The sequence below is a fragment of the Ctenocephalides felis genome, unplaced genomic scaffold, assembly GCF_003426905.1.
Source record: "Ctenocephalides felis isolate EL2017-DRISC unplaced genomic scaffold, ASM342690v1 CF-g0.4_SCAFFOLD_03570, whole genome shotgun sequence".
Classification (NCBI taxonomy): Eukaryota; Metazoa; Arthropoda; class Insecta; order Siphonaptera; family Pulicidae; genus Ctenocephalides; species Ctenocephalides felis.
Window position 1 is genome coordinate 12,014,343 of NW_020539724.1, and position 20,322 is coordinate 12,034,664.

At 28.9% G+C, this 20,322-nt stretch overlaps 1 protein-coding gene across 2 annotated transcripts in view; it reads left to right on the plus strand.

Moving 5' to 3' along the window:
• The window catches only part of LOC113383358 (transcription factor AP-2-epsilon), a 540,995-nt gene extending 521,142 nt beyond the window's left edge, over positions 1-19,853 (plus strand). For both annotated transcript variants that reach the window (XM_026621630.1, XM_026621629.1), the window contains 9 exons: positions 13,418-13,705; positions 14,670-14,837; positions 15,517-15,663; positions 16,024-16,075; positions 18,023-18,212; positions 18,699-18,817; positions 18,906-19,051; positions 19,260-19,427; positions 19,560-19,853. In XM_026621630.1, the coding sequence (XP_026477415.1) occupies positions 13,418-13,705; positions 14,670-14,837; positions 15,517-15,663; positions 16,024-16,075; positions 18,023-18,212; positions 18,699-18,817; positions 18,906-19,051; positions 19,260-19,427; positions 19,560-19,661 (1,380 nt within the window). In that variant the 3' untranslated portion in view covers positions 19,662-19,853. The remainder of the gene's footprint in view (positions 1-13,417; positions 13,706-14,669; positions 14,838-15,516; positions 15,664-16,023; positions 16,076-18,022; positions 18,213-18,698; positions 18,818-18,905; positions 19,052-19,259; positions 19,428-19,559) is intronic.
• Positions 19,854-20,322: the final 469 nt, after the last annotated feature.

Consider the following 20,322-nt stretch of genomic DNA (forward strand, 5'->3'; position numbering starts at 1 on the left):
CTTAATTTTTAGTAAGATTATGTTATGCTAGATAGTTTTTTTTTCAAAAATTGGCGTAATTTTTATAGCAACCTAGAGATTTTGTAATTTTTTATAGCAACCTAGACATTGAGAAAGTAGAAGTATCTCACTGGAGAAATTCTACCATGCCATATTCACTCTCTTAAATTGGTATCAAAATGTTATAGCCCCATAGCTTATAGAATGTAACTGTTCTCATGGATTTTCAAAAATTGGCGTAAATATTTGTATAGCAACCTAGAGATCTCATTTAAAAAAAAGTAGAAGTATCTCACTGAAAAAATTCTACCACGCCATATTTGATCCTCCAAAATTAGTATCAAAATTATTTGCGCAATGGCTTATAGAATATAACTGTTCTAATAAGGTCTTTTCAAAAATTGGGCGTATTTTTATAGCAACCTAGAGATCTTATTTATGTAGTAATATCTCACTGGAGTTCTTCTACCATGTCATATTTGATCCTCCTAAATTAGGAATCAAAATTATAGCGCAATGGCTTATAGAATATAACTATTCTGATTGTTTCGGATTGATTGCCATTCAATTTACAGCCTTTACAATCATGTTTTTTCATTGATATTTTATTAATTTAAATTTTTACGGTTTTAAATGAGTATAAATTTCAAACCTTGTGCAAGAATTTGAGCTTGACTAGTGGTCTAATAGACTTATTATGATGGAACATTGTATTTAATGTTCGAATGCTGTTTTCAGCTCTTTATTTCAGGAGCGAAATTCGTGCAGCTACTATGATTATTACAAAATTACTATCCTTTTAATATTAATTATAAATAAGCTTGACAAGAGCCTGATATAAAATCTAATATATTGATTACGGCTGCTTATGAAAATAAATAAATAAATAAATAAATAAAAATATCTAATACAAACAATATTTTTAAATGTCAGTATATTTTCATCCCAATAACAACAAATTCTACCAACTATTATATCAAAATTAGTATTACTATATTTACCACTTGACTGTACTTTCTTCGGTTTATAACCCGAGGGAAAAGGAAAAAAAAGTTCTGACTGGATATCCCCATTCATTCAGAATAGTTTGCCGGCGTCGGCGTCCTACTGTCAACGCGAGTACCAATCTCATCGACCGTCAAACTCAAATCAGTTGGGATTCGGCGGTTATGTCGCGGGCGCTTTAGCTCTCTACACCGGGAGCTTTTTTGATACATATGAAAAGTTTAAAAATTAATATAAGGACTGTTTTGATTTTTTTAAAAATGTGTAATATACTTAGTGGTAAGAAATTAGAACTTTTGGAACGGGTTTTTTTTTTGTGAATGAATATTATTTATATTGGAAGAAAAAGTAGAAGAAAATCACAGAAAATTTGTGAAGTTCAACGTCTATGGTGTTGTGAAGTGGGTGATTTACTAATTTTTTATATGTGTGAAATTAAAAACGTAAAAACGATTACCCCGAGAGTGTAATAATTGCGTTAAAAATAAATTCTATTATTTTAAAAATTGCATTAACTTTCATATATACAGCATTTTTAAAAGCTTTTGTGGTTTTTGTAAGCTTTCTGTGTGTCAAAGTACTATATGTAGCACAGTTAGCATTTATTTTATATAGCTTATGTGACATATCTAATATAAATCAATGACAAAAAGTCTATCTGCACGTTAAACATTAAACATAACATTTTGATTAAATAATTGATATAATAATAAAGAAGACTTCTATAATTAATTTGAAACTTTTAACTATTTTCTAAAAAAAATCGTTAATTTGTAAATTACGCACATGAACTGTATAATTATTATATCCGTGAATTTTTACAAGTGAGTTAAGAGTAGTTTTAAATTTCTTCAACTGAACACTTAAAATAAATCAAATTATTTACACTTGAAATAAATAAATAACACTATTTTATAAATTAGAAGAAAAAAGTAGCTGAATAAAGACTATTGCTAGAAGTATGTAAACTTTTAAAATATTTTGTGCGTTTTAAAATACTATTGCTAGAATTGTGTAAATATTTAAAATATTTTGTGCGATATGCAGATGTTTTTTATTGATAATTTTATTCTAACAAGGTTTTTCTGGAGAAACCTCAAATACTCTATAGAAAATATTCGTTTTTTTAACAATGTGTATTAAACAGAGTTGTTTTTCAATTATTAAAATATTACTTATACTGAAAACTTTAATAAGAACAAAATATTTTTATAAATTGGCGGGAAAGGTAAAAACCACTGCCCTCATTGCGATAAATGTTCAAAATATTATACATTCATTATAAATTTAAATTTAATTTATTCAGGCTATATGTACAATGAATAGGTATGAATACTACTGTGAGTAGTGCAAAAAATGTTTATTTAATAAACAATAATTATTTATTTTATATAGTACACTAAATAGATAGAAACTTAACTAAAGTAATAGATCTAACTAAAAATAATTTGTTTCAATAGAAATTAAATTTAATTCCTAAATTAAGTATTGCAGTATAACAAATTTTGACTATGCTATAATAAAATGAGGATATAATTTTTATTAAAAATTAAGATTTGAATATGATTTTTGAATCATTTATAAATAAAGTGTTCCCATTAAAAAAATTACTCTAAAAGTAGTGTTTGTGACCTCAGATCCAAATGATATTTTATCAAGTAGTCAAAAATAAAGTATGTTTTATTTATATCCACGTGTACTTCACATTATAACGGAACCCAAACCTTGATAAATAGCCTGAAGAAGTGATGTGTAAGACAATAACTCTTTCAAATTAATCATGTCCACGTTTGTAATTTTTTTCCAACCGCTTTTGATATTTTAGCGATCATGTTTCGACGGTCAGTACACAATGTGATAATTAACGATATTTTCAATGAGTTTTGTACATTATTTATTATTGTGCCGAATGTATTTGAAGTGTTGTATCCGTAAGTGTGGGCGATTGGATTCAAATCTTCGATAAAAAAATTATTTGATTCTTTTTATTTGTCGGAGTAACGCATAGTTGGCTCCCTGTGGATTAATCATTAAGGCGATTGTTGTCGGAATGGCGTTGTCCTACATAGATATGTCGAGCATAATAGAAGTTCAGGTAATTAAAGTTTGGATTGTATTTAAATTTAATATATTTTAGCATAGACACTGTTCGGACGTTTTTTTGTTTTATTATATTGGCCATGAAGGTGACAAACTTCAGGGCATTAAGCTTTACACGGAATGGTTGCTACCCCTAGTAGCAACGGAGTGTTTTAATTGAACTAATTGTTCACTTCTAAAAGTAAATTCCGCAAAACAACATGTATAGTAAATAATAGATAAATATATCTTCTTTCATTATATAAGTTAATAACAAATCAGTGAATGTAATTAGAACTGCAACAAATACATAGTATACAATCAAATCAGTGTTTAATACAGTCCACAGCTACAAGGGTTAAATTTTTAATAAATTCTATAACTACGTAACGTAATTACTGACACTGTTGAAATAATTTTAAGGAGCTTTAAGGAGCCCGGGTTAAAGCATCACGCTTAGATCATGGTTAGGAAATTTAGAAAATTCAACAAATTTTTACATTTTAACGAGTAATTTATGCAGCTATTATCATTATTATTATTTTCATAGGTTCATTGATAAACTACAATCATTTTTAACTATACGACACATAATAGTTATCTATAAACATAGATAATGTCCAATAACTGGTTAAGTAAAATAAGATGAATGATCCCGTAAATAGCGTCAACGGCTTAAAATAATGTACTTAAATTAATATTTTCAACTATAAACAACATTGCAACGGTTTTATGTTAATTTTATAATGTACTTGGAAAGGATATTGTATGCACTTACAAGAAACTGTTATTTGTACTTATTTTTATTGGCCAGTTAAATATTTGATGAGGGAATTCTATGTTTCTAAAATATTTCAATAAATAAATACCTGTTAAGACGTTTAATATATATGCCAAAATTGTACTTTGGTTGGAATTATATTTCTTCCAATGTGTAGTAGAAAACGCAAAATTTAAATACTTAATAGTGATTAGAAATCAATGAATACTTCATGGAATTAATATATAAATCAATCACTCAATGAAGAAATAAATATGTAAATGGATAAATCAACATATAAATTAATACATGAATGAATTACTTAATAAATCAATCAATAATTTAATTTTGAAACTAAACTAGGTATATAATCACGATTCAGAAAATTATTCTCAAATTAAAGACATGTAATTTATTACTTCCTCACTTAAGTCAGTATTAGGTTTTTTTATAATTAATAAAAATTTATTTTTTAAAAATAAATATAACATGTTAAGAAGTCTTTTTTATTTCAATATCTGATACAACTGCTTAATAACATCTATTGACATTAGATATATAAATAAAATATAATAGAAAATAAAGGACAGTACTTCCATTGAAATGATATCCGTATGATGATAATTTAATAAAAAATAAAAAGCAAATAATGAAATCAATAAGTAAAATTTGTCAACAATAGAAAGAATATTAGAAAAACAATGAAGTACAATAAAAACAATAAATAATAATAAATATAAAGTAATAATAAATATAACAAAAAAATATCTGGTATTAAATTTATATTGACAATATGATATTAGTCAGTATGATGAGTTATAAAAAAATGTGGCTAATAAAATCCTACATTCAAAAAATTTATTAATTAATCACATGATCGACTTTTTAAGGATATTTGGATCTTCCCTTCCCCACCAAACCTTACATGTATTTTTAGTTAATAGAAAAATAGTAAAATTTTTCGTTTTTTTTTTAATTGCTTGGATTTTCAAAAAAAAATCCAGATAAATAAATACACGTGATATCTTACTATATCCCTCTCTCTTCACGTAATTCGTAATTTTTCGTAATTTTAATTTTTTTAATTTTTTGTCAAACCCCTCCCTCCCCCTAAAAACCTCACCTGATTAATGGACGCCCCCGAAGTTTTATCATTTCTTATATAAAACATCTTTATTTTTTATGAGAACCCCATTTAAGAGAAATTTTGTATGTATTTGTTGGACGTTTCACTGGTGAATATATTCATAGTTTTAATTTATGATTATTATTGTTATAAAGTAAATAATTTTATGCTTTCCAAACCAGCCCTTTCGCAATACATTCCAAAGACCATTCCGAAATACTACACTTCACCAACAAATTTCTAGTTCATACATTCCAATTTAAATATTTTTCAAATAATTTACCTTAAAACCGTCAAAATGACATCATGAACAATCCAGTATAGTATATCAAGATGTATAGAATAAGCATCAAAATGCGTGTGGCCAAACAACAAAACTATGAATAAGGAAATACAAATGTATATGTAGATAGAGTACATATTATCGTATAGTATGTTTTGATGTATCGATGTGTACCCATAACGAATCGGATTGTTTATTAACGACCTGATTTTTATCAAACACATGTTGTTCCAAAGTTGCACCGTTACAAATTGAAAAGTTATAAAATCCACACTTGGGACCATCTAATGTAACGGTCTTAGAGGTTGACGCATCGCCGAGAAGGAGAAGGCTACTTGGACGGCTTTGATTGATAATATTTACATTTGTTAGTCAGGAACCACAATGTGGTGCTTTGTTACCAGTACGTTTCTATGCGACATTGTTCGTCTTTAGAATATTTTGTTGTTTTATTGCCAATAACGGGTTCCTCTGATATGTATATATTTACAATAAAAACGATTGTTTACGCCATTTACGCTTAGATGTTGGTCAAACAGAGCATTGAGTCCATAATTAGAAGAAAAGTTTTTAAAATAACATATATACATAGTAGGTATATGACAGAAAAGGGCTTTTTGCCAATAGTAGTAATATGTTGAGACGGGTAACTCACTACCTGGAGTGAATCCGACCGGAGTTGTAGCCGAGATTTTGTCATATCCCACTAAATCTGTTAACTAGTACAGGCATTTACTTGAGATATTTTAATAATACAAAAATCTGCCTCGAAAGCAGCGGTTGCTTTCTATACTATCCTCATCGAGAGTTTCTAAATTTCTGAAATCGGTTCAGGCGTTTTTGAACAAACGTCGATGAAAGTTCTAATTTTGACAAATGCCAAAAGGAACATGCTAATTTTTGCAAACTTTGACGAATTTGTAAAGTTAAACGAGTTGTCGTAGAACCGTAATATTTTAGTATGATCTAAAAGACTATGGTATCTACCGTCAAAAAAATAATAATAAAAATCGACGAAAAAAATTTTTTTAATACGTTATTACAAGAAAACGGCCTGGCCGATCTTTACCAAAAACTAATCAGCACAATTCCCAAACAGTATCTTTCGAACGTTTTTTGAATTTTCAAAATCGATTCAGAATTGCGGGCTAAAACGTAGACAAAAAATTTTTCACTTCTCTGCGATTCATGAAGAAACGGCTTGGCCGATCGTTGCACAAAACTGACAAACAATAGTCCTCATTGAGATACATAGAATGGCTTTTAAATGTTTGAAATCGGTCTAGCCGTTTTTGAGAAAACGTCAATTTACTGCAAAAAATCTGGTTACACACACACACATACTTTTTTCAAATTTGGTCTTATTCGATTCAGAATGGCTTGAAACGTCGAGAAAACATAAAATTAGCGAATTGGATTTTTTGATGAAAACATAAACTTCTCCTTCAGGAAGTTAATAAATTATATAGCGACCTATGAAATAGTATGTTGTTTTGTTTAGAAACAAAAATAGACATATGAAGTAATCAAAACCAGCTATTTATTATCTTTGCTACTTAACTTTTTGATACTTTAATTTTGATATCAACCAAAATATTTTGTTTTACTAATTAATATGGATCAAACTCACAGTCATGATTTGTGACCCCGATGTGAGAATTTGTTAGTTTAAAACTTAAAGTTCAGACTACATCTAATTAAAAATAGTCAGCATTAGAAAAATTCTAAATTATGAATGCATCCAATAGAAATATGCCGAACGTTGGAATGTTTACTAAAATAAACCATAGAGTTAAGAAAAATGAAGACAACCACTTATAGGACTGCAGAGTTTTGAAAAAATCTGTTTGGAAAACTACTCAAATTTAAACGATTTTTTTAAATTTATTTTCAAAAATCAAATCATCTTTATTTATAAACTATAAGATAATATTAGAAATTTGAAAAATAAAAGAGAAGCATAAAATAAACAACTGATTTAAAGTTACAAACAAAAATTGAATCAATAAACAATGTGTGCAAATTTTTTATGCACTTCTAAAAAATCATTTTGTAAAACTGCTGGGCAATTTTTCTCAACTTTCTTACATTTTGTGCTGATACCAATATTGGGTTAATATAATTATTTATTTTATTTTTAGAAATTGAGCTTCAACTCTTCATATCTTTACCTATTTGAGTGTTGATCACCCCAATTTAAAGCTGCCATGTTCTATTTTTCGAAAACACATAAAAACAACTTACAAAACATAAATTTAATTGAATACTAATGGGAAATTATATATAATTTGAGTGCATACTAACATCTTTCATATTTTGCTGCACAAAACTCTGAAACTAATCTTTTTACTCAAAGGGGCATTAGTATTCAACATTCGTACAAAGTCGATATCAAGCGACAAAACCTGCGATATGAACATCCAACATGCATTTTCTGATATCTGCAATCTTCAAAATACGTTTCATTTTATTTTGTCACTGCCTGCTTCAGAAATTTCATTGATAAGTGACTAGTACTACTAGTAAGATCTACTGCAGAAGTAGATCTTACCTAACCTGAAGACACATTTTCAAATTCTAAGATTTAATCAAAATTTAAGCTTGATATGAAAATTTGTTCTGTTTATATAGGTTTGCAATCAGAGAATTCTATTAATGACAAAAATCCTTGATACTAGCAATTAATATTTACCTATCTCAGCTTCTGCTAAACTGAAAGTTACGTGAATCTGTCTCATTTAATTGCACGTTAATGAGCTCAAAGTAACAGGATTCCAACATTTTACTACAAAATAGATATTTATTACGATTTCTAATTGCCACTGTGAGAATTCGAACTCCGGTAGAGTTATTGCATATCATATATCACAACTTGTTTCAAGGCGGTTTCTTCAGGATGAAGTAAACGCATCGACTTTTGTAGGAATTGACTACATTGAAAGCAAACTGGCATTGGAAATATATTATTGGGTGCTGGATAATAAATAATTTTGTCAGGTTAAGGTAGATAATTGGATAGGTTTTAGAAAAATTGGGAAAATGGGCGTCCAACTTATTTCCAGACACATACACCAGAGTTCCATTAGGAGCCTATGATGTATATAAATAAATTTTTTGTCTTTCAATATAATTTGCACTCACTTTTATCACTACATCATCATATTTAAAAAATCTTACATATTATTTACTCATGTTGATTTTTTTTATTATTCATTTGACTGAAGAAGAGTCAATTTGAGTCTCGAACCGTACGAAGTATGAATAAAAATGGTTCAAATTTTGATGAATAATTGAATGGATATCTCTAAATATACGTATACAGGGTGTCCCAGAATTTAACGTCAAGCCAAAAGAGGTGATGACCTTAACCGTCCTGAAAAAAATATGAGCTTTCAAGGGCAACCTAGAGTTTTGGTGAAATCATTACTATTTTTTAGTTATTGTGGTTAATTTTTATGTAGTTTGTTCATTTAATCTTTGGAATTGTAACCGTGAATAACATTTTTATGATCATAGTAAATATTATAACACAATTGCCTCAAGTTTTGAAGAATTAACCCTTTTTGTTGAACTATAAATATATATATTTAAATGGGTGGATTTTGAGATGCCCTTCTTTAAAAAAATGTACTTAAATGTGTTGGCAAGTTTCATTGAAAACTGACGCAATTTACCAGGAAATGATAAAATACTTGATAATTAGATTATTGAAAAATTTTGAGTAAAAAAATAAAAACCTAAAAAGACATAATAAGTAATAGTTTGTCTTTTAAATTATTCAGTTTAATAATAAGTAATAGTTTGTCTTTATCCAGTTTTCAGGTTTCTTTTTAATCTAAATTATAATTAATTAGATAACATCAATTAATCGATTTATTTTTTATTTTGATTTCTACTTCGATACTTTGATATTTGGCTTTAATCTTGTTTTTCTTTGTAGCACTTCAATATTAATTTTATTCTCAGTTTGCGCATCCATAATATGAATAATTGAGATTAAGTTAATGAAGTAATTAATAATAGCATAAATTATAAAATACATTACGTAAATTTATAATTAATATATACAGATGCATCGAAATCGCACCAAAAACTCGTTTAAAAAAAATTATTTGTGGATAGTGGTGAAATTAAAATTAAAAAAATGCATACACTTAGAATTGATGCAATAGTATGTAACAATAAAACTCTAGAAAAAAACATAACCATTATTATGGAAGAAGTTTTTTGAGTTGATTAGCAAAAATTTGTACTTATAAGTTTCTTGGAAAATTGCTTGACATTATTTTTATGTGTATATTCAAAGCATTTATATTCAAAATATCACTTATCGCAAGGTGAAATTCAAGATGTCCAGTAATATTCGCTACAATGAACAATTAAAACCGTGTCAGGCAGCTTTTTGCGTTATTTTTAAGGCCGAGAGAGCACATGCTAAGTATTGACAACCTGTCAAGAAATTAGCAGCAAGAAATTCCAGTGTTGACACCTATTTATTCTTCCACATGCTGAAACTTGTTGGATTGAATTCGATAAACAAGTCTTTTTTTGTATTTATATAACATTTACAACTATCCACAAACATTAAAAAAAATTTTTTTATTCTTTTTATTTACAACTGTCCAAGGACATAAATATTAAAGATAATCAAAAAATTTATAACTATATGTAGGTATTGAAAAAATGCACAGTCTAAATTAAAAAAAAATCATGAAAAAAATCTAATAAAAAATTCAATGTATTGAATCCACTTTTACTTACATTCATTTAATAATGAATAAATCTTATAGTATTTAAATAACAATACACAATTATAATTTCAAAGTTATAATCTTATCATGGCCTGAAATAATATACCATAGTAATTTTGACTTTAAATTATTAAAAATTAACCACGTTAACCGAATTATGGGCATAAATTCACCGAAGCTCTAGATTGCACTTAAAAGCTCATAATTTCCAAACAATGCCAAATATTTTTGTTCCTAATTTTTTCAGGACTGTTAGGGTCAACCTAACTATAATAATCTATGTAACTATTATTACCCCTTTCGGCTTGACGTTAATTTCGGGGCACCCTGTATAAGTATATTTGGAGATGTGCATTCAACTACTGATCACAGTTTAGTGATTACAGCTTAGGTGCTGATAAAATTATATTTAAGTTTTAAATCTAGAACCTTAGATTAGTATTTTTTTTAAACTCTATACCAATTTTTATATTATATTCTATTCTATATTCTTCTTCTTTTTAATTTCTTCAATTTTTGCTGTTTTCTATCAAATTTCTAATTCTATTCAACTTCTATCTTTATTCCATTTTTTCTTCATTCTTCTTTTTAATCTCAGCAAATTCTGATACTTTTTCTTCTTACTCCTAATACAATTCAGCTTTTCGAATTCTGTAATTCCTATTTTTCTTAATATTTATTCAATTTCTATTTAACAATTACAATTTTTACTTAATTTCAAATTAATTACACTTTTTCTTTTTCATAAATTCTAAGTCAATGACAGGATTCAAAGCAAAGATCCCTGTCGTGTGAATCGAACACGCTAGCAACTTGAAGAGTGTTAGATTTTGTCATTTGCAAAACTTGTGATATTAATAAAAAATAATGTTACTTATTTCTTTTTAATATATTCATTAGACAGAATCTGAAATAATAATAATTATCATTAGTTATCAATTTGCAAAAGTATACTTTATTACCATTTATAATGCTGAGTTTGATATGTAGAGAGTTACTCATCTGTCAGCTGTGTTCTGTTGTTGATGGGCCCCGATCGCCCTTTCTCGTTCCTGATTACGCCCCTGGCAAAGAGTATTAACCCTATCAAAGGAACTGATCTTTGATGTTGTACCGGAGTTGTTGCGTTCTGTTATAGATCGCTCCGGGCGAGGCGACGATCGACTTTGTATGAGGCGCGTGTCTCTTGTAGAATACGAATATGAATTATTGAGCTTTTACGAGATTTTTAATTAGGAATTAATAGTAGGATTATTATAACAATATATGGTGTGTTTCTTTATTATATAATAGAACTCCAAACGTAGGGGATCGTTCAAGTATTACGTAAGCAGATTTATTACAATTATTTACCCCCTCCCTTTGTCAGCAAAAGTAAGGAAATTTCTTACACAAAATAAGCAAATAAATTTAAAAAAAAATGTTTCAGATTTTTATATATATAATATTCAGATTTTAATTGTAATTTTGACTTAAGTTCTAATATACTTCAAACAAATAATTTCAACTTTGCAATTCAGTTTATATAATTCTTATAAATATTAGACAATGTTACAATATTTATAATAATCTATTTGAAAACATTCAATATTCCTCGAACATTTCGTTACGGTACTGGAAGTTCCAGCAATTTGCCTTAAGGCACGATGCCATACACTCCACTAGTTACACGATACGAGGTCTTTGCAAATAATTCAGGCAATTTTAAATTTTTCTACTATGTTGAGTAAAGGTGACTTAAGATTTTCATTCTTTGTCTTTTTTAGGCCTTTTGATCGTTTTTTACATCCTTTAATTGGTCGAGTCAGGTGGATTTTTCTAATATATACCTGTATATGTCTATATACACAAGTGTGATGTAAACGAGTAAGTTGATCTTCAAGAACAGGTAGTCGCAATGCAACTCTCTTGGTGACAAAATAAAATCATTTTGTGCAAAAGAAAAACAACCGATACAAATTGACTCGTCCTGTCTTTGCTAATCCAATACGCGTACACGCTTATGCAAATAAGAAGAAATACATACATGTTTTTGTACAATTTTACTATTATCATTATTTTTTTATATTTTCAAATTTGGCACATTTTCAAAATAATTTTGCAAATTATAAGATTCTATTCCCCTCGATTTATTTCACACTTTGAATACATCTCTAACTTTTACTACTATATATGTAATGGCATTTCGAGGCTTCCGGTAATGATTCCAATCGATATTCGCTAAACTTCCAAAGTATCGTGCTTCAAATCTTCCCTCATTTTATGCACAAACTACAATACTTTAACATACACATAGATACACAGCAATACAATAACCATTTCCTAATTATTCATTGATAAAAATTTCGAAAGCGTTTTGTTTGACACGTTGTCAACATTTATAACACTGAAGTTTAAAAGTTACATATGACACTCCTTTAATTTTACGATCGAGCATTATGATAATAGTGTAGATAATGTAATAGTATCTTCTTGTAAAATAAAGAATTCGATGGGTATCGTCAAAATAACTACTAGCTATTACATGCTGCGTCGCGTAAACCTGATTTTTATCTCAACATCATAAGCGAAAAATGGTTACATATTTGATTTTTTGATATTGAGTATTTGTTTATTTTGTATAACTTTGTTTCTTTTATGCCTGATTTTTTTAGAACATTATTTTAGTCATACTCGCACCTTTTACATTCTTATACCATCTTTATTATATATCACATCACATTATATCTAAATTCTATACTATCAAATGTTTTTTCAGCTGATTTCTTCAATTTTCTTAATAACTCCGAATTCTTTTTACTTCTTTATTCTTTCTTTCTCTCTTATTTTTTAACTCCTAATTCTTTTCAACTCCTTCTTTTTTATTCCTTCATTTTTTCTTTTAGTTACCTCAATAATTCTTTTCACTTCTTCAATCTTTCTCTCTCTTCCAATTTTCTAACTTCTAATTCTATTCAACTCCTTCTCCTTTATTCCTTCATTCTTCCTTTTAGTTACCTCAATAATTCTTTTCACTTCTTTATTCTTTCTCTATCTTTTAATTTTCTAACTCCTAATTCTATTCAACTCCTTCTTCTTTATTTCTTCATTCTTCTTTTTAGTTATCTCAATTTGTTCTAATCTATTTCCTCGTATTACACCTAGTCACTTCTTCATTCTTCTCTTTCCCTAATTCTGTTTTATTCTCTAACTTCTAATTCTATTAAATTTTCACTTCCTTTATTTCTTCATTCTTCTTTTCATCTTCGCGTGTTCTATCTAATCTGTTTCTAGTTTTACTCTTAATTCAACTCAACTATTATTGGATGTTGATTTTGTATAGCTTATAGAAGTAGTAGTGGTACTGATGCAATAAAATTAAATAAAACTCATTCAAAATTAACTTAATTTTATTTCTTTTCTATTTCTTCCAGGAACGGCTAACCGGGCACGGCTCGATACCAGGCCTGACCGGTGGATCGCCAGGCTACGTGACGCACAACCCGGGCGGAGGGACAGGAGCCGGTCACGGTGGCGGTAACAACGGAGGCGGAAACGGCCGTGCCGGTGGCCACAATCACGGCGGAGGACACGGTGGTTCAGTCGGCGGTCCAGCTGCTGCTATGCATGCGCATCAGGCCGCCCTTGCCCAGAGCGATTTTCAACCGCCTTACTTTCCGCCTCCATTTCACCACGCGGCTCAAAGTCCGCCGCAACAACAGGTAGGAAAATACTATAGTAAAAAATATAAATTATTAATCAGTATATATATATATATATATATATATATATAATATACTAGTAAACCCGACGAACTCCGTTTCTCCACCAGATGGTTTCGTGAGAAAGATGAAGAAATTTTTTGTTTGTTTTATATTTGAAAAGGAAAAATTTGATTTTATTATACAACAGTAATTTATTTCGATTACAAAAATGAAGTGTTTTTTAGTTGAACTTCTCTAAGTAAATGAAAGTGAATCCGCAAATTATCCGTTTCATTGAAGTGCTCATTGGCAAACCACATTTTTTGTTTTTTGGTCTGACGTTAACACAAACAAAGCGGATGGTTTTCCAACTCGTGAACAGACAACGTTTAACTGCCCATGTGAAAAACAATGATTTTCTAAATAATCTATTTGAAATTTATCCCGCAAACACTAAGCGATTGGCCTTGCGACTTGTTATTGCGAACGCAAGGCGAACTGAAAATTGCAATCGTTTGAAGTCAAACGGAAGACCAGTCGGAATCATTGGTATGTCACCAAATCGCCAGCAATTTTTGATTGAATGGTAAATTTCAGTGCCTGTACATCATTATTCTTTGCGGCAAGAATTGCTCGTTGACTTAACCAAGCATAATTCTGATAATTCTCACTAATGTCATTACTCGAATTTTTAATTACGGTGCGTGAAGTTCCAGCAGCTTGCATTAAGACACGATGCCATGCACAACTAATTTTCTTAGCTATAAAACTTGCGGAGCCCGAGACCTTTCCAACGAATGCAAAATTGTCGAAATCGGTTTGTGCGTTCTGGAGTTATTTCGTCAGGAAGGAAAACCCGACTTATTTTTATATATATAGAAGATAAACTATTTTTTTCAATCATCTATTACCATCTTATCCAATTCCTATTAATAATAATATGTATAATTTTTAATAATTTGTGTCAATTATCTTTATCCAGAATCATGGGCCTCTAGAATACCTCGGTGCAGATCCATACAGTCAACCCTTAGGGTCTTTACACCATGCTCCTCTGCACCATTACAATCAACTTGCTGGTCTGAGGGGGCCCCAAGATCAATTAGGACTTCACAGGTCTCACAGAGACCAAGAACTACAAGGACATGTGGTGAGTTGAATTGATGAAATTCAAATGAATGAATTCATTGATAAACTTTTAATATATTTATGAACATAATTTGTATTCATCAGTAATTGATTAGTCACACTACTAAACGAGTCGATAAGTTTATTCCGATTAATAACTTTGTGAAGAATTCCAAACTTCTTGAATGAATTTGTGTTTCTATAAAAATTCCACGGTCCGGAATTCGTCTGGAATTCATCGAAGGTTTGTTCCCATTTGGATAAAACTTATATTTGGATGCTTTCGATTTAGTAGTCGTTTAGACAGTGAATCATTTAAAGTAAATTAGAGCACATTTTGTTTATTATCAACTAAAAATATCTCAAGACTAAAGTAATTGCTGGAATTTAGCTATTTTTTTAATAAATTTCAATGTATCATTAATACAATATACGTAGTGATTTGATGCAAACAAATGTTCAATATGAATTCCAATCATAATGGGCCGAATTCCTTTCGATATTAAGGGATAAGAACCCTCCATATATCAGGATCACTATTCAAAACCGTTATGTCTAAAATGTGCGTAGCATGTAGGGGGTAACATACATATTTTTTAAATATAATATTAAGGATGTAATAGAAAATATAGTACAGATTCCAAGTAATAATAGAGTAACGATTATTTGTTACTAATTTTAATAAATTTTTTAAATTTTAGACCCAGTTGACGCACGGTTTTCCATATTCGGGTGATAGAAGGACAGATTATGGGGCTTCTCTTGGGGGTACAGGAGGACCCCATAGACACGAACATGACCCTTTGACTCTTCATCAGGCTTTACAAAGTGCCGTTGATGATGGACAGGTAATATAAATATAAATACATCTTTCAGTCAAAATATTATTGTAATAAGTTAAGAAATATTTTTAGAATATATTAGATTGGTAACTATAAGTATTTGCGGATTTTTCACATAAATGGCTTCAGTTGAAACTTAAGGTTTGCTGACGTAGTCCAAATCAAAAACAGTTTTTTTTATCAAATCTTACATTTTATTATGAGAATTCTTCTAATTAGCATTTATATATTTTTAATTGGACTTCCGCATTATTTAAAATTATGGCTTCCGATGTGAATTTATTGCAAATATACTTTCTTTTTATTTTATAAATTTTATATAAATATTTAAGAGAAATTTATAACTATTTTTTCTTTCAATTACAGAATACAGGGATGGATGATAACGGGTTTATGACTGATCTGCCAATTTTGAAAAGTAAGTCTTTTTGTTAATATTTATATAAATTAAAATTGCAATTTTGAAAAAATGTGCTATATTGTAAACAATGAAAATAATCGTGAAAAAAATATTTACAATCTGGATTTGCCTTAATCTTGGGTAATTATTATAAAATTCAGTAATCATTATAAATCTGCTTGATTCTAATATTATTATTATTTAATAAGAATACAAATCGCTATATGAAAATTAGTATACTCTATTTTTCATTTTATTTGAGCTTTCTGGTACCGTAGTAGTTAGAGCATATAAACTTCATATCATAGATTACAAGTGCGATACTTGCCTCGGCCAGTCTGATATCAAGCAGCAGTAACAGAAGTTGAAATAATTATTTCATCTACCCAACGTTGTGTAAGAAATCTATGATTTCTATTAAAATTACTAAATATTAATAATTCCATTACCCAATAAAACTATTTTAGTCAATATCGAAATCTGTTTGAAAATCACTTTTCCCACGCTGACTCTACGAATAAATTAAATGTGTTTATACACAAAATCAAAGTTACGACTTTTTTTATGAAACAAACACTTCTTCTCGTTCGACCGTTATATTCGTTTATAAATTCATTAAGTGTCTACAACTAAAACCTGCTATAAATTTTAATTCTTAATTTACACTCACTTAATTATCATGTTTTTACGACACTATATTTATTCAACGATTTGCATAAAACTTGTTGGAAAATATAAATATAGAAATATCTAAATCTATGCTGTGGTTCATAATTAATTGTTTGTGTAAATTTTTATTCTAAATTTAGAAAAATAAATATCACCTAAAATTAATACCTACAAAATTTTGAATTCAGTATTTTATTTTTCGTTTTTTTTTACACAGGCTAATTAATAAAAATACAACTGCTTCGACTATTCCATACAACAAAAGCGTATTGTACTAAAAACATACACTACAGTATTTATTACAAAAGAATTCGTACAATTCGCGGTGTAGTCGCATTTTAGGTGTCAAATTAACACTATTAAAATATATATAAGGACCTCCGATCCCTTCAGACTGCTTATTTTCAATTGTAATGTGCCAATAGACCCCGCCGAGAGGGGCGTTTTATAAACAGATGTCGAGCTGACTTTTATGCGATCGTTTTTACAGAAAAAAAAAATATATATATATATATATATGCATGTATGTATACTAGCTGACCCGGCAAACGCTGTTTTACCATAAAAAATATTTCTAGTATACAATGTTTAGTATGAAAATAACTGATTGCAAAAGAAAAAACATCATGTTCGGACGTATTTTCGTTTTATTATATTGGCCATGAAGGTGACAACCTTCAAGACATTAAGCTTTACCCGGAAAAGTTGCTACCTCTGGTAGAGGGTGTAGCCAGTGTTTTAATTGAACTAATTGTTCACTTCTAAAAGTAAAGTCCGCGAAACAACATGTATAATAAATAACCAATAAATATATCTTCTTTCATTACAACTTAGTAACAATCAGTGATTGTAATCAGAACTCCAACAAATACATACTATACAAACAAATCAGTGTTTAATACAGTCAACAGCCACAAGGGTTAAATTATAACTCTACGACAACCTCAATTATCGAAGGAGAGTTTTAATAAATTCTATAACTACGTAACATAATTACACATCAGCTGACAAAAAAATTTCATTAGTTTACTCACTGCAAAGCACGCCACATATAAATGTCCCTTAATAGTCTTTGCAAGTTCAAACCTAATCTGAAACTGATCATATTTAAATGAATTAATAATCTAAAATGGTAACTACGAAATAGAGATTTGTGAAAGAAGGGTGAAAATTTAGAGTTGAATTTAATTTTAATTTAGATATTTTTGAATATTTCATAAATCAATTGAAAATAAATTCTTTCGTAGTTGAAATCTAAGTTCGAAGTTATCTATATTGAATTAATTTTTTTTCTAGCTATGAAAAGCGGTAAAGACGGATCAGGATTGGGTCTAGGTGCTCCAGGAGATGTATTTTGTTCAGTACCTGGTAGATTGTCCTTATTATCATCAACATCAAAATATAAAGTAACAGTCGGAGAAGTTCAGAGGCGACTATCTCCTCCGGAATGCTTGAACGCCTCACTTCTTGGTGGAGTACTGCGAAGGTAATAAAAAAATCTAAAGAACTTAATAATTGTAATAAATATTTATAAACTATCGCGGTTCTCATACATTTGTCTGTTTTCTATTTGAACAAATTAGTGTGCTTTGAAAACTTCCGCATTTTAATACGACGTCTTGTGTGGTCCAAAATCAACTTGAAATATTGACATCCGTTGTTAATTAGTAATTAATCCAAAACATGATAAATGGTTACTGGACTGCCAGATTTATAGAAATTATTGATTCTCACGAAAAACGAGAATAAGATAACATGATACTTTTTTTTTATATCCACAAACACCATTAAAATAGATCTTAAAAACATAAATTCTTAAAGACCCCATTAATACTAAATTTATATATATGTATGTATATATATATATATATATATATATATATATATATATATTATACTACTTTCATTCAGGCAAAATTCCACTCACACCTATATTGTTTATTAGTTTTTCATATTATTCCTCTATTTTTAGAGCAAAAAGTAAAAACGGCGGACGACTGCTCCGAGAAAAGTTGGAAAAGATTGGGCTAAATTTACCTGCTGGAAGGCGAAAAGCTGCAAATGTAACACTTCTTACGTCGCTAGTCGAAGGTGAGAAAAACATATTGAATAATTATACATAAATAAATATATATTGTCATTAAGTATATTATTTAAGTATTTTGTTGGTTTTATTTAGGTGAAGCTATTCATTTGGCACGTGATTTTGGATATGTTTGTGAAACCGAGTTTCCAGCAAGGCAAGTTGCTGAATATTTGTCAAGACAGCATAATGAACCTCAGGATTCTTACAGAAGAAAAGAACTACTCCTTAATACTAAACAGGTACTTAACAAAAAATCTATCATAATTCTTTATGAATAAAAGTGATGTGTAGTTCGTTATTCTCCAGTAAGATTTTTACCTGCAGTCTTATATGATTTATTTTCTTATTTCTTGATTCCAAAATTGTAAGTTTGTTTTTAAAAAAATATTTGTTTATATATTTTTCCTGGTTGGTACAGAATTGCATTAAATATTGCGTTTTATTTAGATCACAAAAGAGCTTATGGATTTGCTGAACCAAGATCGTTCTCCTTTATGCAATACAAGGCCTCAACATCTTCTAGATCCATCTATTCAACGTCACCTAACACATTTTTCTTTAATTTCACATGGTTTTGGATCACCTGCCATAGTCGCTGCTTTGACTGCCATTCAGGTAAACGAAATAGATTATTAAAAAGTATTAAATGAAACTTTATATTGGTTAAAAAAATATTTATATTACTTAATCATAAAATTGAGTAATGTATTCTAAGATTTCATCTAATAATGGTGATTATACTTACAGAATTTCCTCAACGAGTCTCTAAAACATTTGGACAAACTCTATCCAGGAGGAGGAATGGTTTCATCATCTTTAGACAAAAATAAAATGGATGATAAGAAATGAGTGTTATGCAAACACAGTTTATAATTATTATAGAGCAACGTTGTAAAAACTTGTGATAACATTATGTAAAATATTTAAATTTTTATTCTACTTTAAATTGTGCATAGTGCAATGGTGAGTGAAATTTACTATGAATAATGATCATATATGAATGAAATGATATCTATTTATTACTACAAGAGAAATGTAATGCCGTGGACTCTAAATGTGAATAATTTATTATTATTTTTAATTAGATTTACTGTATAATACAATTTTTAGTATATAATTTGTAAATGCTTGTTTGTAAGATAATTATAGACTACATAGATTCTAAAATATTGTTTGAGAACAGTTCAATATGCTTATTCTGTTTACTAAACTCGAAACAGTAAACTATTCATGGATTGAAGTTTAGTAAAAAATTACAACAAAGTTTATTACAAATATCTATCCTGTTATTAGGAAGAGGTTTAAAAAATTATGAGTCTATCAACATTTTGAGTACTAGGAGATAAAACACATAATTTAAAACAACACACGTACAATTAACAAAAGGATTGTATTAACAATCATATATGGCGAACAATCATATTGAGATGAGTGTGGTAAAGTTTATTAGGTGCACACAACTCAAAATGGTTATTGCTTTTTGTCTAATTTTTCAAATTTTAATATACAG